Source organism: Vipera berus (assembly GCF_964194415.1).
Source record: "Vipera berus genome assembly, chromosome: 6".
Lineage (NCBI taxonomy): Eukaryota > Metazoa > Chordata > Lepidosauria > Squamata > Viperidae > Vipera > Vipera berus.
The window spans coordinates 27,731,002-27,752,665 of record NC_138208.1 but is presented as its reverse complement, the minus strand read 5'-3'; the positions used below and the strand labels follow the sequence as shown (position 1 = coordinate 27,752,665).

Here is a 21,664-nt window from a genome sequence, read left to right as displayed (position 1 = left end):
CCCCTAATTTTACCCCCCAAAACTGGAAAAAGTTATTGACTCGAGTATAAGCCGAGTATAAGAATAAGCTTGGCCCCTTCTTAGCAACATACCTATCTATATTCTGTGCCACCACGAGCCGCTCGTTGACTCTGGCAGCATCCCGGAGCTGGCTCGGCCGCGGTTCGCAGGGTCCGCTCATCAGGCTGCCAGGCTTCCTGGCAGCACATCCCGCAGGGAAGGTCTGCTAGGGAGGCGGCAGTCAAGCGTTGTTTCCCTCCTCGTGTGTGTGTGTGTGTGTGTGTGTGTGTGTGTGTGTTTGTGTGTGTGTGTGAGACCTGCGGGAACGGCTGGTAGAGGTTGCGGCAGTCCGACGTTTCCCCCCCTCATGCATGTGTGCGTGTGTCAGACCTGCGGGAATGGCTGGTAAGGAAGCGGTGTCCCCCCCCTCCTGTGTGTCGGGCCCACGGGGCTTGACACACAGAGAAACGCAAATGCCGGACTGCCACCACCTTTACTAGCCATTCCTGCGGGTCTGACACACACACACACACACACACACACACACACACGCACGAGGGGGAGAAACAACACTGGACTGCCGCCACCTCTGCCAGCCCTGCAAGCCTCTGCTTGCAGGGCTGGAAGAGGTGGCGGCAGTCCAGCGTTGTTTCTCCCCCTCGTGCGTGCGTGTGTGTGTCAGACCCACGGGAATGGCTGGTAGGGAAGCGGCATTCCGGCATTCCCCCCCTTCCTGTGTGTCGAGCCCACAGAGAAACGCAAATGCGGGACTGCCGCCACCTTTACTAGCCATTCCTGCGGGTCTGACACACACACACACACACACACACACACACACACGCCGCCGGGCTCGGCTCCTCGGCAGGAGGGGCAGCCCCCGCCGCGCCCCCCTCCCGGCCCGCAGCGCCGCGCCGCTGCCGCCGCTTCCTCCGCGCAAGTCGGGGGGGGCTTGCGGGGCGAAGGCACCGGCCGGGGGGCAGGCAGGGCGGGAGGGCGGCCGCGCAGCTCAGCGCCACCCCGAAGCCACAGCCAGCCGCCGCCGCCCGCGTCCCGGCGGAGAGAGCCTGCCCTGCGGAGCACGCTCGCTCGCCCGCTGCCTCGCCCTGGACCAGCGGTGCCGCCCCGAAGCCACAGCCAGCCGCCGCCGCCCGCGTCCCGGCGGAGAGAGCCTGCCCTGCGGAGCGCGCTCACTCGCCCGCTGCCTCGCCCGGGACCAGCGGCGCCGCCCCGAAGCCACAGCCAGCCGCCGCCGCCCGCGTTCTGGCGGAGAGAGCCTGCCCTGCGGAGCGCGCTCGCTCGCTCGCCCGCTGCCTCGCCCGGGCTTCGGGGCGGCGCCGCTGGTCCAGGGCGAGGCAGCGGGCGAGCGAGCGAGCGTGCTCCGCAGGGCAGGCTCTCTCCGCCGGGACGCGGGCGGCGGCGGGTGGCTGTGGCTTCGGGGCGGCGCCGCTGGTCCCGGGCGAGGCAGCGAGCGAGCGTGCTCCGCAGGGCAGGCTCTGTCCGGTGGGACGCGGGCGGCGGCGGCTGGCTGTGGCTTCGGGGCAGCGCTGAGCTGCGCGGCCACCCTCCCGCCCTGCCTGCCCCCCGGCCGGTGCCTTCGCCCCGCAAGCCCCCCCGAGCTGGTAGAGGTGGCGGCAGTCCAGCGTTGTTTCTCCCCCTCGTGCGTGCGTGTGTGTGTCAGACCCACAGGAATGGCTAGTAAAGGTGGCGGCAGTCCGGCATTTGCGTTTCTCTGTGTGTCAAGCCCCGTGGGCTCAACACACAGGAAGGGGGGGAATGCCGGAATGCCGCTTCCCTACCAGCCATTCCCGTGGGTCTGACACACACACGCACGCACGAGGGGGAGAAACAACGCTGGACTGCCGCCACCTCTACCAGCTCTGCAAGGCTCTGCCGCTCCCTTCTCTCAGCAGCCTGGCCCGAACGAAGGGACAGTTCTTTTTTTTGTTCACTGGAGTATAAGCCGAAGTGGAATTTTTCAGCCCAAAAAGTGGGCTGAAAAATTCGGCTTATACTCAAGTATATACGGTAGTTATGTACTGCTTTAGTGATTTGAATGGAAATGTTTTATGTGACCTCAAGCACATTATGAAGCACCTTTAAGAAAGTTTTGCATATCCTATTAACTGCTACTGCTGGCAAGCCTATATATATATGATTTTGGCTTTAACTCATTATAATTTTCAAAAATAGTTAATATTTATAAGCCGTGTTCTCATAAAATATTTAAAATTATAGCAGGAATAACAAATGTTGATATTGTTTCAGAATGAATTGTTGTTGTTGTTTTCCCCTAGCCCTAGTATCATTTTTTCCCATTCTACATCTTGGGAAATCCATATTTTTCTAAAAGCGATGGTCTTATATAAAGATTCCTGAACAGACCATTTCTATTATAATTGCCTATTTTAGAAATGATAAAACAATTATTTGAATCTAAGGTATCTTCTTTATTTTTACTTTCCCTAAATCTTTTTCTTTCAGTCTTGTGTCATTTAAGTCTTCTTAGGCCTGAAAGCAGTATTTGATTTTGTATTAGGTAAGCTGTTCTAGAAGCTTTTTACACTGAATTTATGGTATAAATGCTTTGAATAAATAATACATCTTAGATTAACAGTTCTGTCGATTAGTCATATGGTAACGAATCTTTCTTTAAATATCTTTTGACAGGATAAATCTGCAATTATGAACCTTTTTGCTACTTCTCCCTTTGAGATTATATTATTCCTGTCTACCTTGGTACAGAAGAGCAATGGCAAATGTAAAGAAGCAGGTTCACAGCCACAGATGAATTTGAGCATCCAATATCAACTTCCATATTTCATTGCGGAAACCCCAATACAAAATATTATTCTCTACAAACAGCATCTGTATGTAGGTGCAGTCAATAAAATCTATGTCTTAAATGAAACTCTTCACAATGTCTATGAGTACAAGACTGGACCTGTTCTTGAGAATCCAAGTTGTGTTCCATGTGATGAATGTAAACCTAAAGGAAATCAATCTGATATTTGGAAAGATAACATTAACATGGCTCTACTCTTTGAAACATATTATGATCATCATCTTATCAGTTGTGGTAGTGTAGCCAAAGGAACCTGTCAGCGCCATGTCATTTATCCTGATAATCCTGCTGACATTGGAAGTAGAGTACACTGCATGTATTCCAAACTGATGGATGAGGAATCAGATGAGTGCCCTGACTGTGTTGTAAGCCCCTTAGGAACCAAAATTCTAGTGGCAGAAAAAGAAAGATTTGTATACTTCTACGTTGGCAATACTGTAAGTAATTCACCACAGCAGGACCATTTGCTTCATTCAATATCAGTTCGAAGATTAAAAGAAACTCTGGATGGATTTGAGTTCATCACGGCTTACTCTTACATTGACATTCTTCCAGAATTCAGGGATTCATACCCCATCAAATATGTTCATGCATTTGAAAAGGACTATTTTGTGTACTTCCTTACTGTTCAAAGAGAATCTCTTGACTCCCAAACTTTTCATACAAGGATTATACGGTTTTGCTCTTTTGATTCTGAGTTGCGTTCATATGTGGAAATGCCCCTCGAATGCATTTACACTGAAAAACGTAAGAAGAGATCAGTCAAGAGGTCAAATGAAGTATTTAATATTTTACAGGCTGCATATATTGGTAAACCAGGTGCAACCTTAGCCCAGCAAATGGGCCTTGATATGAATGATGATATTTTATTTGGTGCTTTTGCCCAAAGTAAACCAGACTCTTCAGATCCGATTCCTAAATCTGCTGTCTGTGCAGTTTCTATCAAAACCATCAATGAATTCTTTGGCAAGATTGTAGACAAACAAAACATGAAATGTCTGCAGCATCTCTATAAGAAGAACAACAAATATTGTCTGAACAAGGTAAGTAAGGATTGTATTATAAGATGTTAATTATCTAGCATTTTCTAAATTCCCGCTGAATGTTCGAGTATTGAATATGTGAATATGCTGTTTTAGTAATGAATAGTAGCTATTTGTTGGACTATATTTTGGCTTTGGTCCAGGAACTGTTGTGTTATTATACTTCAATTTCACTATTAATGCTAGTTACTACCAATTGTGATTTATCTTCACATAACACATACTTTATTCCAGCTAAACCTGAATGGCTTGAAGTTAAAGCTATTGAATTAAACAGTTTACGAATGAAATAAAGTGGCTCTTTAGAAATGAAATAAATGGTTTTTTATACTTTCTATGATTTTTTAAATGAAATATATACTACATTGTAATTGAACATGTCTTTCTTTAGTGCTTAGTTCAACATTTTATTGTACTCAAATCTTAGTTTCTTTTGCTCATTTTTCTTCTGAAAATATTCAACATTTTAACCTGAGAACTTTTCCATAATCATAGATTATTGTTTAATCTTTTCCTGTTGTATTACTGTGAATATTATTTTAAAATATTTTTAAATTATCTAGAGCAACTTAATAATTTCTTCACAAAGCATCTCAGTAAATACAGTATATTGACAGAATCATTGGTGAGTTTCTATTTGCTGGAAAAATATTTGTCACTGGAGAACATTTCAAAGTTGCCAGTATTTTAGCATATCATCGATGAGTGCTTTAGGATATTAAAAAGTGTGATTATATAATCAACAATATACAATTTCAAGATATGCATTTAAATCAGAGAGAGGTATGCAAGCAGAATATTGGTACAGATGTGTCAAGTAATTAAAATTATGATCCTTTTCCACTCTTCATTAAAAATGTAGTTCTCACTTAATGACTATTCAACAATCATTCAAGGTTATGAAGTGCTGAGCAAGTTGTAATTAAGACTGGTCCTCTTTTGCCATTATCTGGGCATGTGATAAAAATGACGGTTGTTGGCAGCTTGCCCCACTTACCACAGCAGTGCTGCTTCATTTCCCCCAGCCACCTATTTCCTCTCCATCTCTTTTGGCTGCCCTGTACCCTACCACCCATGCCGCTGTTGAGGCTGCTCCTGCCACTCCTAGCTGAACTTGTAAGGCTGCACAAGGCTTCCCTAAGGCTGCATGAAGGGGCAGTAGGTACCTTTGCTGAGTACACCTTGTCAGCAATTGGAAGAAGATAGCAAAGGTCAGTCAGGGAGGAGGAGTCAGCAGATGGTAGTAAAGTTTAGGGCCATGTAAAAGGAGGAGATGCTGAGGTGAATAGGTGCGGTGAGTTGAAGCAAAGGTAAGTGGCAGTGCAGGAGAAGCAGCAGGTCCTCACCTAACTATGGCAACTGGAACTGCTGCCCCTGCCATTGCTAAGTGGTATAATATGACAATTCATCAAATGACCACTTTACTTAGCAACAGAAATTTAAGTTTCCAATTAGGGTTGTTAACTACCTGTACAGGTGAAACTCAAAAAATTAAAATATTGTGCAAAAGTTCATTTATTTCAGTAATGCAACTTAAAAGGGGAAACTAATATATGATCACTGCAGATGGGGACTGTAGCCAAGAAATTAAAAGATGCTTGCCCCTGGGGAGGAAAGCCATGGCAAATCTAGACAGCACACTAAAAAGCAGAGACATCACCCTGTCAACAAAAGTGTGTATAGTCAAGGCTATGGTCTTCCCAGTTGCAATGTATGGCAGTGAAAGCTGGATCATAAAAAAGGCTGAGCGCCAAAGAATTGAGGCCTTTGAACTATGGTGCTGGAGAAGACTCCTGCGAGTCCCTTGGACTGCAAGGCGATCAAACCGGTCAGTCCTAGAGGAGATCTGAACAACAATGTCAGAAGCGTCTTACCTGGGCTAAAGAAAAACAGACCTAGTCTGTTGCTCAGTGGTCCAAAGTCCTCTTTTCTGATGAGAGCAACTTTTGCATCTCATTTGGAAACCAAGGACCCAGAGTCTGGAGGAAGAATGGAGAGGCACACACTGCAAGATGCTTGAAGTCCAGTGTGAAGTTTCCACAGTCTGTGTTGATTTGGGGAGCCATGTCATCTGCTGGTGTTGGTCCATTGTGCTTCATTAAGTCCAGGGTCAACGCAGCTGTCTACCAAGAGATTTTAGAGCACTTCATGCTTCCTTCCGCAGACGAGCTTTATGGGGATACTGACTTCATTTTCCAGCAGGACTTGGCACCTGCCCACACTGCCAAAAGCACCAAAACGTGGTTCAATGACCGTGGGATTACTGTGCTTGATTGGCCAGCAAACTTGCCTGACCTGAACTGTATTGTTTGCGGCGGGTTCCTGGTCAAAAAGGGACAGCAGGCTTGAGTGAGATCAGCTGTTTATTCATCTCCTCAGGAACAACTTAAGTGCGTTTTAAACCCCTTTATATAGTCCCGCTGATAGACTCCTGGCCAATCCCTGTTCGGGGATTCTCCCGCTGCTTCCGCTCGACCAATCACTGCCGACCGCGTGTGGAGCTGTCAGGTCGCAGCTGTTATCGGTAGCTGTCAGCGGTAGCCGCGTGTGGAGCTGTCAGTGGTAGCCGCGTGTGGAGCTGTTAGCTGTCAAAGAACTGTCAAACCTGCGAACTTGTGTTATAACTGTTAAATGTCTTTAACAACATATATTATACCCCTTCCCCCCACTAATTAAACAGTTAACAATTGTAAACGTCTTGTTGCCTGCTTATTGGCCGCCCGGTCACACGTAATCTTTTAAATAAGCAGGTGGTCTCTTAGCTCTGGTGGAGCGTCTGGGGGGATTGTCGACCAGACTTCCTTGGGTAGATGAGGATGTAGGGGCTAGGGGGTTCCTGGCTGTGGGGTTCTGGCTGCTCTGGGGATTTAGTGGGGCGCTGGGATTTTCCCCTAGGCCAGAGGTTTCTACTGGGTCCGGGAGGTTTTCAAATTCTGCCCGAGGGTTAGGGCTAAGGCTGACTGGCTCCCAAGTTGCTGGATGTTCTGCTGGTGTTGGGGTTTGGATGCTGGGTCCCCTTTTCCTGAGCTGGTCAATATGACGTCTCATTTGCCGACCCCCTTCCTCTTCAACGAGATAAGATATTGGCCCTGTGCGCAGGATGACTACCCCAGGCAGCCATTTGCTTCCAAGTCCAAAATTCCTGGCCCACACATGGTCCCCTGTGTCAAATTGTCTGGAAGGGGCTGGCAATTCAGTCTCTGCTGCCATTCTGTCTGGATGTAGCCTGTCTAATCTGGTGACTAGGCGGCGGCCCCAACGTAATTCGGCTGGGCTTTTGCCGGTGGTTGTGCAAGGGGTCGAGTGGTAGGCCAGAAGGAACTGAGTCAATCATTGGTGCGAATTGTCGGAGATGATGCATTGTAAGGCGTCCTTGGTTGTCCGGACCATAACTTCAGCCAGGCCGTTAGTGGATGGCCGGAAGGGAGCCGAGGTGATATGTTCAATCAAGTTGGCCCTGGTAAAATTCTGGAAATCAACATGAGGTGAATTGAGGTCCATTGTCTGAAACTATAATATCGGGGAGACCATGCGTGGTGAAGAGCCCCCTAAGCACTTGTACAGTGCTGGCTGTAGTCAAGCTTCTAACTGGGATGACCTCTAGCCACCTGGAATAGCTGTCAACTATGATGAGGAACAGTTGCCCCTGGAAGGGCCCAGCAAAATCTGTGTGGATCCTTGACCAGGGTTTGCGGGCTGACTCCCACTTGTGTAGGGGTGCGTGTGGTGGCCCTGGTCTGGATTGCTGACACGGTTGGCATCCGGCAACATGCTCCTCTATGTGTTTATCCAACCCCGGCCACCAAAGGTAGCTGCAAGCTAAGGCCTTCATTTTTACCACGCCCAGGTGTCCCTCATGCAGAGCTAAGAGGGCTCTGTGCCTGTGTTTTTTGGGGATGACCACTCGGCTTCCCCATAAGATGCACCCTTGGTGGGTGGATAATTCATTTCTCCTATTAAGGTAGGCCTGGAATTCAGGCCCAGGGCTATGGCCCTGCCAGCCAGAGGTTACCCAACCCAGTACTCTACTGAGGAGCCTCTCTGTGGTTGTTGCTGAAGCTATGTCCCTCACTTGCAGGGGGCAATCTGGCAATTCTTCGATGGCCAAGATATGTCCCCCAGGGGCAGGGTCTGGGTCAATATCTGCAAAAGACAGTCTGCTGAGTCCATCAGCATGACACATGTCTTTACCAGGCTTGTGAAGTAATTTGAACGAATATGCTGATAAAAATGTGGACCAACGCAGAACCCTAGAGGACAGAATTGGGGGGGTTTGTTTGTCCATGGTGAAAAGTCCCAGCAAGGGCTTGTGATCTGTAAAGATCGTGAATTCCCTGCCATATAAGTAATCGTGGAATTTTTTAACCCCTGCAACAATGGCTAACGCTTATTTATCTATTTGGGCATAATTTCTCTCCGCCTTTGTTAATGTCCGTGAGTAATATGCTATTGGGTTCTGGACCCCTCCTTCCTCTAAATGGCTAAGCACGGCGCAAACCCCATAAGGGGAGGCGTCACATGCGATACAAATTGGTTTATGCTCATTATAATGGGTGATGGTTGATTTGTTGGATAGGAGCTCTTTTAGGTCCCTGAAACATTTTTCATGGAGTGTTGTCCACTCCCAAGGGGCATTTTTATCTAGTAATCTATGTAAAGGTTCTGCCCTTGCAGCTTTATGGGGAAGGAAGGTATGGTAGAAATTTAAGAGCCCCAAGAAGGCTTGTAGATCTGCTTTATTTTTTGGAGTAGGGGCCCTTTTAATAGTCCTTACCATGGACTCTGTTGGATGGATCCCCTGTGCATCTATCCTGTAGCCCAGGAATTCTGTGGATGTCACCCCAATTGAACATTTTCCCCTTTTTAGTTTTAACCCAGCGGCACAAAATCTGCTAAGTACTGTTTGTAGTCTCTGCTAGTGCCTCTTCATTTTCCCCAGCTATTAGGATGTCATCGAAGTAAGGACACCCCCCCGGAATGCCTTTCAAAGTTCGCTCCATGACTTCCTGGAAAATCCCTGGTGCAGCAGAAATGCCAAACTGCAGTCTGTGAACTTTGAAAGCCCCGCGGTGTGTAACTATTGTTTGCGCGTCTGCTGTCTCCCTGGTAACAGGGAGCTGCAAGTAAGCATACGCGAGATCTAGCTTGGAGAAGATGGCACCGGACTGAATGGCGGAGAGGACGTGCTTCACCGAAGGAACAGGGTAAGCATGTGGGTTAAGTGCGCGGTTGAGGGTGGCCTTATAGTCAGCGCAAATACGCACCTCACCATTAGGTTTCACGGGGGTGACTATAGGGGTTTCCCAGGTCCCTCCTTCCACGGGTTCTAGCACCCCTAGTTTTACTAAACGTTCCAGTTCATCCTCAATTTTTTGTTTGAGGGCGAAAGGAACCCTTCTGGCCTTAATTTTAACAGGAAGGACATCAGGTTTACATTTTAGGGAGATTGGGGGCCCTGTGTACCTTCTTAGGGAACCGTCGAATATGTCTGCAAATTGTTTGCAGACGGATTCGAGGCTTTTGGCCTGGGTAAGATGGACACCCCCTAACCAAATACCCAAGGCCTCGAACCAGTTGAGTCCCACTAAGCTGGCCCCTTTTCCCTGGGTGACTAAAACTTCGAGTGGGTCCTGAAATCCTCTGAATCTAACGTTTAAGGTGGCTATTCCGTTAAGTTTAATTGGGGCCTGTTGGAAGTCAGCCAATCTCATTTTAGTGGATTTTAGGGGAATTCTCTGTTTGCTGAGGCCACAGATTGTGTTGTAGGTCTCCATAGAAATTATGGAGACCGAGGAGCCTGAATCCACCTCCATTTCGCAGGGAATTCCCTGCAAATGGACTTTGATTCTAATGTTGGGCCTCAGCAACTGATGGACATTTAAACGGTTATCAGGTGTTCCTCGCCAGTTAGTAGTCTGTACTGAAAGCCAGGGGGGCTCTGTGCATGGGGTGTAGGGGTTTGTCGTACCTGGTAGGGCTGAATCCAGGTCATTGACGTTCCCTCGGTTCCGGCTGCGACAGACGGTGTGGATGTGCCTGGTTTTGCCGCACTTGTGGCATTTGGCATTTCTAAATTTGCAGGATGCCCGTGGGTGGGCTGCTCCGCAGCTGGCACATCTCTGACCGTTGTTCGGTGAGCGGGGGTTTTGGTGGGTAGATGCCAGCGGTTTGTTTGGTGGCCTCGTGGCACCTCGCTGTGACAGAGGTTTCTTGTAGCTTTGTTGAATAACATCAATTCCGAAGTCGGGGTCTGTGATTTCCTCTTTGTTGTCAGCTGAGTTACAAAGGTGTATTGACCCATGGGGTCCGTTGGTGGCCTGGTCTTGGGTTTTTTCGCGAGTCATTTCGTACGCCCGGATCTCACTGACGACCTCAGTGAGACTCATGGTTGGTTTGGCGACTATTTTCCTTTGAAGCCACTTGTCAAGAAGTCCCAGGACGATCTGGTCTCGGATCCTATCTTCTAAGTCCAGGAAATGGCACCAGCGAGTGGCGTGTCTTACAGCCGCAACGAAGTCTGTTGCGGCTTCTCCTGGCTGCTGAGTCCGCTGGGCGAACTGCAGTCGCCAGTATACCTCTGAACGAGCTGGTATGAAATGCTTGTTCAACAGGTCAGTCAGGACCGCATAAGGGACGGTGTTGACTGGGTCCGGGTTGCAGAGGCCGGCAGCGACATCATAGACGGCAGGTCCGCTGAGGCATAGTAACGCTGCAGCCTTTAGGCGGTCTTCAGTTATTTTGTTGAATAGAAGGTACCCTTCTACCTGCCCGAAGTGCGATTCCCATCGCTCGGGGTATTTGATGTCAAATTCTCTTATTTGTCCTAACAATGTCATGCTGTCCTGGTGCCTACTGCTTCACGGGTCTTGTGGGGCTATTTCCCCCAGTGACTTCAGCTCAGTGATGGTCAGCTCGTGACTTCGCTCCGTATTTTAGCTCCGTGAAGCAGTACCATCCTCGTCACCAGATGTATTGTTTGCAGCAGGTTCCCGGTCAAAAAGGGACAGCAGGCTTGAGTGAGATCAACTGTTTATTCGTCTCCTCAGGAACAACTTAAGCGCGTTTTAAACCCCTTTATATAATCGCTGATAGACTCCTGGCCAATCCCTGTTCGGGGATTCTCCCACTGCTTCCACTCGACCAATCACTGCCGACCGCGTGTGGAGCTGTCAAGTCGCAGCTGTTATCGGTAGCTGTCAGCGGTAGCCGCGTGTGGAGCTGTCAGCGGTAGCCGCGTGTGGAGCTGTCGGCTGTCAAAGAACTGTCAAACCTGCGAACTTGTGTTAAAACTGTTAAATGTCTTTAACAACATATATTACATGAACCCCATAGAGAATCTATGGGGCATTGCCAAGAGAAAAATGAGAGACATGAGACCGAACAATGCAGAAGAGCTGAAGGCCACTATTGAAGCATCCTGGTCTTCCATAACACCTCAGCAGTGCCACAGGCTGATAGCTTCCATGCCAGGCCGCATTGAGGCAGTAATTGCTGCAAAAGGGGCCCAAATCAAATACTGAGTACATATGCATGCTTATACTTTTCAGATGTCTGATATTGTTCTATGTACACTCCTTGTTTTATTGATTACATATAATATTCTAATTTTCTGAGATTGTGGATTTGGGGTTTTCATGAGCTGTAAGCCATAATCATCACAATTATGACAAATCATGGCTTGAACTATCTTGCTTTGCATGTAATGAGTCTATCTCATATGTTAGTTTCCCCTTTTAAGTTTCATTACTGAAATAAATGAACTTTTGCATGATATTCTAATTTTTCAAGTTTCACCTGTATTTGGGGGGGCAGTACATCAGAAAGCTTTCCAAAATGTCTGTCTGTCTGTCTGTCTGTCTGTCTGTCTGTCTGTCTGTCTGTCTGTCTGTCTGTCTATCTATCTATCTATCTATCTATCTATCTATCTATCTATCTATCTATCTATCTATCTATCTATCTACCTATCCTATTTCCAATAACTCTGGACAGCTTACATTTGAAAAGGGGAAAAAAACAATACAGTCATGGATACTGTTCATCCAAAAACAAACCATGAATAAGAAACACAGAATCCTACAGCAGCTCAACAACCATCTTCCCACTGGGAAAATAGCCTGGTTTTCAGTGACTTTCTGAACATAATCTGTGGGGAAGCTGTACAGATGTTCTGATACATGGCATTGTTTAATAAAAAAAACCCTAAATGCAGCGCTCTGCCTAATATTATAAGATGTGCAAAACCTGTCCTGTTCAAATAGCCAAATCATATGCTGTGGAATTGATATCTAGCAGCTTGACTTTGTACCCAGAAGCCAACTGGTAGGTAATCAGTGCAGTATCATATGGACGTAATAAAAATGGAACACGATTCAAGGGTTTTGTCATTTTACTTTTATTTTCCTAGGAATGAAAATCCCAAAGAATTTAGGAGGAAGAGAAAAGTGGCCTTAGAATAGTTTCATTGAAACTAAAAGATAGTTGGCAAAGAATCTTGGAAGGTTTTGAATCACTTCTCTGTGGATATGGGATGTTGCCACTTTAATGATGCGGAAACTGAATATAGTAAATTTGGGGAGAGATCCAATTTTATTCATTTTCAGCATGACTTATTAAAGGATGGTAGTTCTTTCAGTTTGATCCAATAGTAGTTCTCTTAAAGTAGAAACAATTGAATAATCAGACATCCACTTCTGGAGTGAGAATCCCCTTCCCTCAAAAAAGCAAGAACTGCTTAGTTTGTCATAATTTTCATTTGTTATCTCTTTGCATTGTTTTATTATTCTACCAAAACATGCTGAATGTGGAAACATGCAGATAAAGGGAAGAGGGGAAAAAAGAGTGAAATGAAGAGCCCCAAGAAATCAAATAAAAAGAGACAGTGGTATAAACATACCGTGATATTTATTTATTCAGATGATAGATGAGAGAAATTGAGTTATGCTTATTTTATAATGGGAAGTCTTCAATCAGGAAACCAAAGGGGGTTTATTGATCTTTTATCCTTTGGGTATATCTAGCAACATTTAATAAAGTAAACACAAAATAACAGAAAGTATAAGCTTTTCTCATAGCAGGTTTTCTGGTCATATGTCTAGACAGTTCATATGATTTGTTTTAAACAGATTCTCATGTTTAAAAACTTCATAATGTATTGCAAATTAATAAAATACAGGGTTGGAGGGTTAGTCTACATTTTTCTTCCAGTTCAGTTCCAGTTACTTTCTGGAATATATAACACTGCCTACTGCATTAATGTCTACTTTTAGAAAATACATTGGGTCATATTTGAATGATACAATAAATGTAGGCCACAATTAAACAAAGTTTCTACATGGCTTATTTCTTCCATAGAGGAAGTAGCAGTTCTAAGTTTAATAGAGTTTCTGGGCCTCTAGAAGGAAGCAGCTAAACTCAATGCTTTTAAATCCTTCTGACTATATTTTTGCACCCTGGCAGTATAGTTTATTTTCCATCACCTTATGCTATGGTCTTGGATTTACTTTAGGTAAAGGTAAAGGTTCCCCCGCACATGCGTGCTAGTCGTTTCCGACTCTAGGGGCCGGTGCTCATCTCCGTTTCAAAGCCGAAGAGCCAGCGCTTGTCTGAGGAATCCATCCTAATTATTTTTCTTCCATTCAGTCATGTCAAATTCTTGGAAAAATTGTCTGGACAAGGCCCTTCAGCTTTCTTGGAAAAGTTTTTCAGCAGCAAAGTTTGCCATTGCCTCCTTGCTCCTTCCTAAGGTTGGGAAAAAGTAACTGACCAAAGGTTATTCAATTGGCTTTGTGACTAATGCAGGACTAGAATTCACAGTCTCCTGATACCTTAGACTACATCAAACACTCTCATTCTTCCCTTATACTGGCATACTTCATATAGGAGGTTGTTCATGATTTTTTTGGTGTAAATTAGGACAGCTTTAATTCTCATTTAATCATACTGTTTGTTTGTCCTTTTAAATCATAAATATTGTCTGCATTTAACTGAGACAATATTAGTAGCCATACAAAGTTTGCTATAGAAACAGTGCACCATCAAGCAAGCACCTGCTGAAATACTTTTTTGCTTTTTCTATTTTTGTATGATATATTATTTGAATTTTGACAATTCACATATTAATTAATATGGTTTCTGAGATGATAGCATACCCAGTGATTGCAAGTTTTAATTGATTTTATACATCTACAACTAATCCATGGGATTCTCTGTGCCATAAATTTATAGCTTAATTGAGCAATGTATAGTTTCCTGTTTTGTGCTCTGCCAGTGGAGAATGTAGCACATCAAACTGGGAAGGAAATCCATTGCATCTTAAGCATTCATTGAATGCAGGACTGAATATAAGTTCACTTCTAAAATTACAACCATTCCCATTTTATTATGCCATATCTCCATTGCTCCAAAACTATACCATAAATGTGTTCTGGCAATCTCTTTTTTATTGCCGTATCTTATAATGTTGCTTCATCTTTCTTCCAGCCCATGAATAAATCAGATTCAAACCAGATCTGTGGTACCTGTGTTAAAAGTCACATGTTGATATGAGAAGTCATAAATGCTTTTAAAATAAATAATTATTATTTGGCCTTTATTCTAACACTGACAAAGGCCTTGTCATCCCTTACCTTAGTGGGAAGTCAGGTAACTGGCAATTATTGAGAACAGGAAGGATACAGATTTTTAGTAGGGTGAAAAAATTCATCCTGGAATAGTCTCTGCTAAGGCAAGGATTGGTGGATAGTTCTGTGGTATTGGGGGAAAAGCCTCAAGTATTAAATATTTCCACAAATATTATTGATATAAGCAGCTGTTAAAGGAGGTGTGACATACCTGTCTACTGTTTTAAGTAGCTAATATATTTATTTTATTTTTTTTGCCCTGGGTTGCCTTTTTTTAACATGTGTTGCCTTTGCCATAATACAAAGGAAACAGGCAAAATACAAAGAACACATATGTCCATTATACATGTACCTAAATCAATACTATTTACTTAGTGCTAATGCACTAACCAGATTACAAGAATTGATGCGGTGGGAATCAATACCAAGTGAATAATACTGTGACAGTTCTTTGAAAAGAAAATGTGCTATGTTTTTAATTTATATTAGCTAATTATATCAGCATTTATCTCTTTTTCCTTACATAATCTGTCATTAGCATAAATATTTTTTCTTTTCGTTTATCAGTAAATTAACGCTAAGAGTTTCTGGAAATATTCATAGCTGATGCTATATTTACTGTATATTTAACAATTACTTCTATTGACCTGAACCAGTTTGGAATCACACTTCCTATGTTTATATGCTTGTTGAAGTCAAGATAAATACTGTGCAAGAACTCTTTTAATTTTGAAATATCTTACTTTGAATACACAATTTTTGTACTTTTTACTGTTTTTAGATAGAGATGCTTTCTTATTTATCAATTAGAATGGTATCAGAGAAAGCTGAATTCAAATTTTTGCTTAATCACAAATCTCAATTTATATGAAGCTGACATGTTTATGACATGAACATATTTCAGCAAGTTATGATAAAAGCAAAAATATATAAAGGTGCACCACATTTATTTATTTATTCAATTTATATATCCATCCTCTCACAAAACAACTCTGGGTGATTTACCACAAATAGAACAATACAAAATATAATACAAATAGCACATACAGCAGTCAGGAGACCAAACCAGTCTAAATACAGTAGTGGCCAAAATTGTGGAAACGTTTTGGGAAAAAGTGTATTTTTGAGGTTTGATGGCTAATAACACCACTTTTTTTGGAGTAGTACCATAAAATATATCAATGGAAAGATAATTTAATGCAACAAAGTTTGTGCAATTATCTACTGTATTCTATGAAAAGTTATAGCCAAATAACCAGAAAAAGGAAGCACAACTTGCTTAGGTTGATATCAGATAGCTTTCCTTCATCTGATTGTAGCCAATGAGCATGAGTGTTTAGAGAGCCAATCAAGTGTCATCTTATTTTGGCAATGAGTCAATCAGATCACAGTAGAATTCAGTTATTGATGTCATCTATTGAAGTTGAGAGGAGGACACTTGTCAGTGTGTTATGTGATCGCTATCAAGTTGGTTGGGTTAATAATAATAATAATTTGGAAGGGACCTTGGAAGTCATCTAGTCCAACCCCCTGCTAAGGCAGGAAACCCTATACCATTTCAGACGGCTGTCCAGTCTCTTCTTAAAAACTTCCAATGTTGGAGCATTCACCACTTCTGGAGGCAGGTTGTTCCAATGATTAATTGTTCTAACTGTCAGGAAATTTCTCCTTAGTTCTAGGTTGCTTCTCTCCTTGACTAGTTTCCATCCATTGCTTCTTGTCCTGCTCTCAGGTGCTCTGGAGAACAGCCTGGCTCCCTCTTCTTTGTGGCAGCCCCTGAGATATTGGAACACTGCTATCATGTCACCCCTCACCCTTCTCTTCATTAAACTACACATACCCAATTCCAGCAACTGTTCCCTATATGTTTTAGCCTCCAGTCCCCCAATCATCTTTGTTGCTCTTCTCTGTACTCTTTCTAGAGTCTCGACATCTTTTTTACATCGTGGTGACCAAAACTGGATGCAGTATTCCAGGTGTGGCCTTACCAAGGCATTGTAAAGTGGTATTAGTACTTCACGTGATCTTGATTCTACCCCTCTGTTAATGCAGCCTAGCACTGTGTTGGCTTTTTTGGCAGCTGCAGCACACTGCTGGCTCATATTGAAGTGATTGTCAACTAGGACTCCGAGATCCCTCTCACAGTTACTACTATCGAGCAAGGTACCACCTATACTATACCTGTACATTTGATTTTTCCTGCCGAAATGCAGAACCTTACTTTTTTCACAATTGAATTTCATTTTGTTAGATAGTGCCCAGTGTTCGAGTCTGTCCAGATCTTCCTGTATCTTAAGCCTATCTTCTGCAGTATTGGCTATTCCTGCCAGCTTGGTGTCATCTGCAAATTTGATGAGTTCCCCATCTATCCCCTCATCCAAATCATTGATGAAGATGTTGAAGAGCACTGGGCCCAGAACAGAGCCCTGCGGCACCCCACTACACACTTCCTTCCATGTAGATGCAGTTCCATTGAGGACCACACGCTGAGTATGGCCTGTCAGCCAGCTGCGAATCCATCTGGTGGTGATACTATCTAACCCACATTTTTCTATCTTATCAAGTAGTAGGTTGTGATCTACTTTATCAAATGCCTTACTGAAGTCCAAGTAAATTATATCTACAGCATTCCTCTGGTCCACTAGTTTTGTCACTTGGTCAAAGAATGCAATAAGGTTTGTCTGGCACGATCTGTTTTTGACAAACCCATGTTGACTTTTAGTGATGACCTTGTTTGCATCAAGGTGTTCGCTGATTTGTTGTTTGATTATCTTTTCCAGAATCTTCCCAGGTATTGAGGTCAGGCTGATAGGTCTGTAGTTTCCTGGATCTATTTTTTCCCTTTTTTGAAGATGGGAACTACATCAGCTCTCTTCCAGTCCTCTGGTAGTTCCCCAGTTCTCCAAGATCTTTGAAAAATATAGTTCAGTGGTTCTGAGATCACATCTGCCAGTTCCTTGAGAACCTTGGGGTGTAATCCATCTGGTCCTGGTGATTTGAACTCGTCTAGGCTGGACAGGTGCTCACTTACCATTTTCTTGCCTATCTTAACTTGCGTTTCTATTCTGTTTTTTATGGCACTGGTTTTGGTAGGTTGGACTGTTTTTTCCCTTTGTGTAAAGACAGATGCAAAAAAGAGTTAAATAGTTCTGCTTTCTCCCTGTTGCTTTTCACCTTCTTGCCACTTTCCCCCACTAATGGACCAATCATTTCCTTAACTTTTTTCTTGTTTCTTATATGTTGAAAGAAGCTTTTTTTTGTTATTTTTGACTTTGGTCGCAAGCCTTAGTTCATTTTGAGCCTTAGCTTCCCTCACTTCATCTTTGCAGGCACGGGCTGTTTGCTGATATTCTGCCTTAGTTATGTGCCCCTCTTTCCACTTCTTATACCTGTCCTTTTTATCTTTCAGTTTATCAGAGAGTTCTTTATGCAGCCATGCTGGTTTCTTTTGAAAGCTGTTATTTTTCTTCTTTGTTGGTATTGTGCTAGACTGGGCCTTTATTATCTCACTTTTCAAATTTTCCCAAGCTTCTTGAGTTGTTTTCCCCTTTAGGATTGTCATCCATGGAATTCTTCCCAAGGTCTCTCTAAGTTTATTGAAATTAGCTCTTTTAAAGTCCAAGATTCTAGTTTGGCTGTATTCTATTGCTTGTGCTTCCATAATGTTGAATTCCAATATTGCATGATCACTTCCCCCCAAGGTTCCTGTGGCTTTGACACTTTCTATCATTTCATCTCTGTTAGTGAGAATTAAATCCAATATGGCTAATCCCCTAGTTCCCTTCGCTACTTTTTGGGAGAGAAAGTTGTCTGCTAGGTTTGACAGGAATCTGTTAGATCTTCCACTTGGTGCAGAATTTGTCTCCCAGTTGATATCAGGGTAATTAAAGTCCCCCATTATTATTGTGATGCGCTTCCTACGTACCTTAGTTAACTGACTAGCAAAAAGTTCATCTATTTCCTCTGTTTGGTTGGGCGGCCTATAGTATACACCTATGGCAATGTCATTTTCCCCCCCTTTTATATTGACCCAAATACATTCAAGTTTACAGTTTTCATCGTTGTGCTCTATTTCCATAGAGATAAAGTTATTTATTATATATAGAGCAACTCCACCTCCTCTTTTGTTTAGTCTATTTCTTTTAAATAATTTAAATCCCTCTAGCTGTGTGTTCCATTTGTGGGTTTCGTCCCACCATGTTTCTGTAATGGCGACAATATCATATCCACCCTCATTTACCTGAATTTCTAGTTCACCCTGCTTACTGTTCATACTCTGCGCATTGGTGTACAGACATTTGAGTCCTTTATGACTGACCCTGTGTTTACTTGCTACATAACTTGTGTGGTGCCTAAGTTCCCCTATTTTCTTAGATTGCCGGGGACAGTGATGTTCTGCATCAATTAACTCACTGTCCCCGTTGTTTAGTTTTTGTGTTCTTTCATTTAGTGAGCTTGTAAAACATAGTAAAATTAAAGTAATGGTGCAAAGAGTTGACTGGTCAGACAGAAAGAAATGTAAAATAGTATTATTAAGTGAACAAGGCTACAGTTATAAAGAAATTAGAAGAAAAAATGGTGGAAACTTAACCAAAGGTGGCATTTCTGCTGTACACTTTTCCCAAAAGGTTTCCACAATTTTGGCCACTACTGTAAAGTAGCATATCAAAAGTTCCCACTGACACTCCATCTCCATGCCCAGAAACATACAGCAAAATTTTTCATGATAATGAGAATTATTTTCACAATAAAATGTAAAATAATATATAATCTGAAATTATGATGGCTTTCATCTTATATAGTGTTAGAAGAATTAGTGGCAGCTTGCATTATGTTCATAACTTACAAAAAACTGTGCAAATCACGTAGGTTAATTTTCCCCACAGTATTAGTATAAAATGAAATATTACTTTAGTATTTAAATAATACATACACGAACGAGATAAAAATCATGAAGCTACTTATTTAGTTTAGTCCAAGTTCATACAGATTTCTTTCAGACTGATTTGTAATGCGTTATTAATAAAATCATCCTTATGGAGCAGATAATTTTGGCAGTGATGGTTAGTTATTTTCATGAGTATTTATTATGACATAATTTAGATGTTAGTGTTTGAGATGTCAGTTTGAAAAATTTTAAACACATAATTTCTATTAATTTACGGTACCTCTGATGTGTGCTATGTTGGGGTGTAGGAAAGCAAGGTTCAGATCTGATCAGCTGTGAGGTCACTCAGTTATTTGAGATAAAATTGTTTTATTTAACTTTTTTCTATACTTCTATACTGTATTTTTGTCTTAGTTTTGTTCTATGTTGGTTTTGTATAAGTTTCCTTGTGCGTTTTTATTGAAAATGGGTTATTCATAATTAAAACTAATCCTTGCTCAAAGTAATAACATTCATTTAAATGGAATTTTTTTAAAACAACAACAACAAAGAAATAAATTAATTTGAAGACCCATATTGTAAAGATTAGTTGTAGAGTAGCTTCACAGATCATTGTATGAGCAAGTAAAATATAATTTAAATTTGGACAAGGAGGAAATGAGTTTGTATCATCACATTCCAGTTTTGACCTACATCAGATGCAGTTCTTTTTCCTGAATGAGTCACAAATGGACTTTGTACTTTCACTCAAGTGCATGAAAGGAAGAAATAAAAGTAAGCCACATACGAGTAAAACATTTACTGAATTACAATATTTGTGAGATTTGTCACTGAAATTTGGCAGTAAATATATGTATGTTTAATCCAGAGATAAATTATTTTTCCATTTTGTCTGCCAACTGAATAGTTTAGGGAGTTTGAGGTGAGGAAGTGAAACTGAAATACATAATTATCTCTTATAAATTAAATGATAGAGATACTCTCAGTGGCATGTTGCTTGATAAGTGGCTTTGAAAGATTTAACCATTGAAATGGCAATTAAAAATGTTTTAAGGCTGCCTTTATCCATTTAGAGTATACAGCTGGAATCCAACCATACACTTGCCATTATGTACCCTTCACTCTTCACCCTAATTTTAAAATTGATTTCTAAACAATTAACTCAGACCTTTTGCAAAACAAATGTGTTCTTTCTGTGGGTTCGTTCAGTGTTCCAGTTGAGCAAAAAAGCAGGTAAAGAGATAGAGTGGAGTCAAGCACTTCTCAAAGCACTTATGAGGAAGCGGTTTGTTATTACTTCTCTTGAGGATAGTGGATTTTTTTAAACCTCATTTAAACTACAGGACATTGCAAGATTTCTTGATGGTTTCCCATCAAGGTACTAAGCAGGTCAGCTCTTGCTTAGCATTCTGGAATCATCAAAGCCTTCTGTAAAGAAAAGCAGGATAGAAGAAATGAATGAAATAAATGCATGAAATAAATGCATGAAATGAATGAATAAATTAAATAAGTTTTAATGAATAAAACTGACTAGAGCCTGCTGAAGTGCACCTGTGTTTGTCTGCATAAGAGATGGAAGTATTTTATACTTCCAGTATTCCCTTTGGCTGTTAGCATGCAATACGATCTTGTCTCAGCAAACCGTGCGCATCCTTAGAATCTGCTCAGAAATTTGGATTTCTTTTGAAGCTTATTTGGAGTGGGAATGGGGAGGGGAAAAGTGAATTGAAGATTCTGGGTCAATATTTATTACATAATAGGGAATGAAATTTCACATCTTCCTTTAGAATGCTCTGTCAATAGTCTTAGAATGTTCAACTCAAGACAAAAATCTCCTGGAGTAATTGATACTCAGTGGTATAGTTGGCTCTTCTAGTTGAGGGCAAGGAGATGCTAAAAATGTTTTGAACATCTATTATCCACATTTATGACTACACATGGCAAGAGATTTTAGGGCTTGAATTTTTAAAAATCCAGTTTCTCTGCTCCTGGTCAAGTGCATAATTTTAATAAGATAATGATGTTGCAAAAATGCAGCCATTAGACCCATAGATTATGTACTTCAAAAATGTGACATTGTGATGTGGCTATGTATTTTGAAAAGATGACCAAATTCTCTTGGCAGTTAACATTTTAAAATTTTGATTTCCAGTTGAAATGTGAAATAATAGAATTGTTATCATTCACATTCTGGTTTGCTTTTTAAAGGACACATTCCCTTTTTCCATATGTAATCAGTCATGGGATAATACAACCTAATTTTAAAAATAAT

The 21,664-nt window shown here is 42.3% G+C and overlaps 1 protein-coding gene across 1 annotated transcript in view; it reads left to right on the top strand.

Moving 5' to 3' along the window:
* The window catches only part of MET (MET proto-oncogene, receptor tyrosine kinase), a 201,164-nt gene that overhangs the window by 66,846 nt on the left and 112,654 nt on the right, over positions 1–21,664 (top strand). The window contains exon 2 of the mRNA XM_081331187.1: positions 2,668–3,885. Coding sequence (XP_081187313.1) covers positions 2,683–3,885 — 1,203 coding nt within the window. The 5' untranslated portion in view covers positions 2,668–2,682. The remainder of the gene's footprint in view (positions 1–2,667; positions 3,886–21,664) is intronic.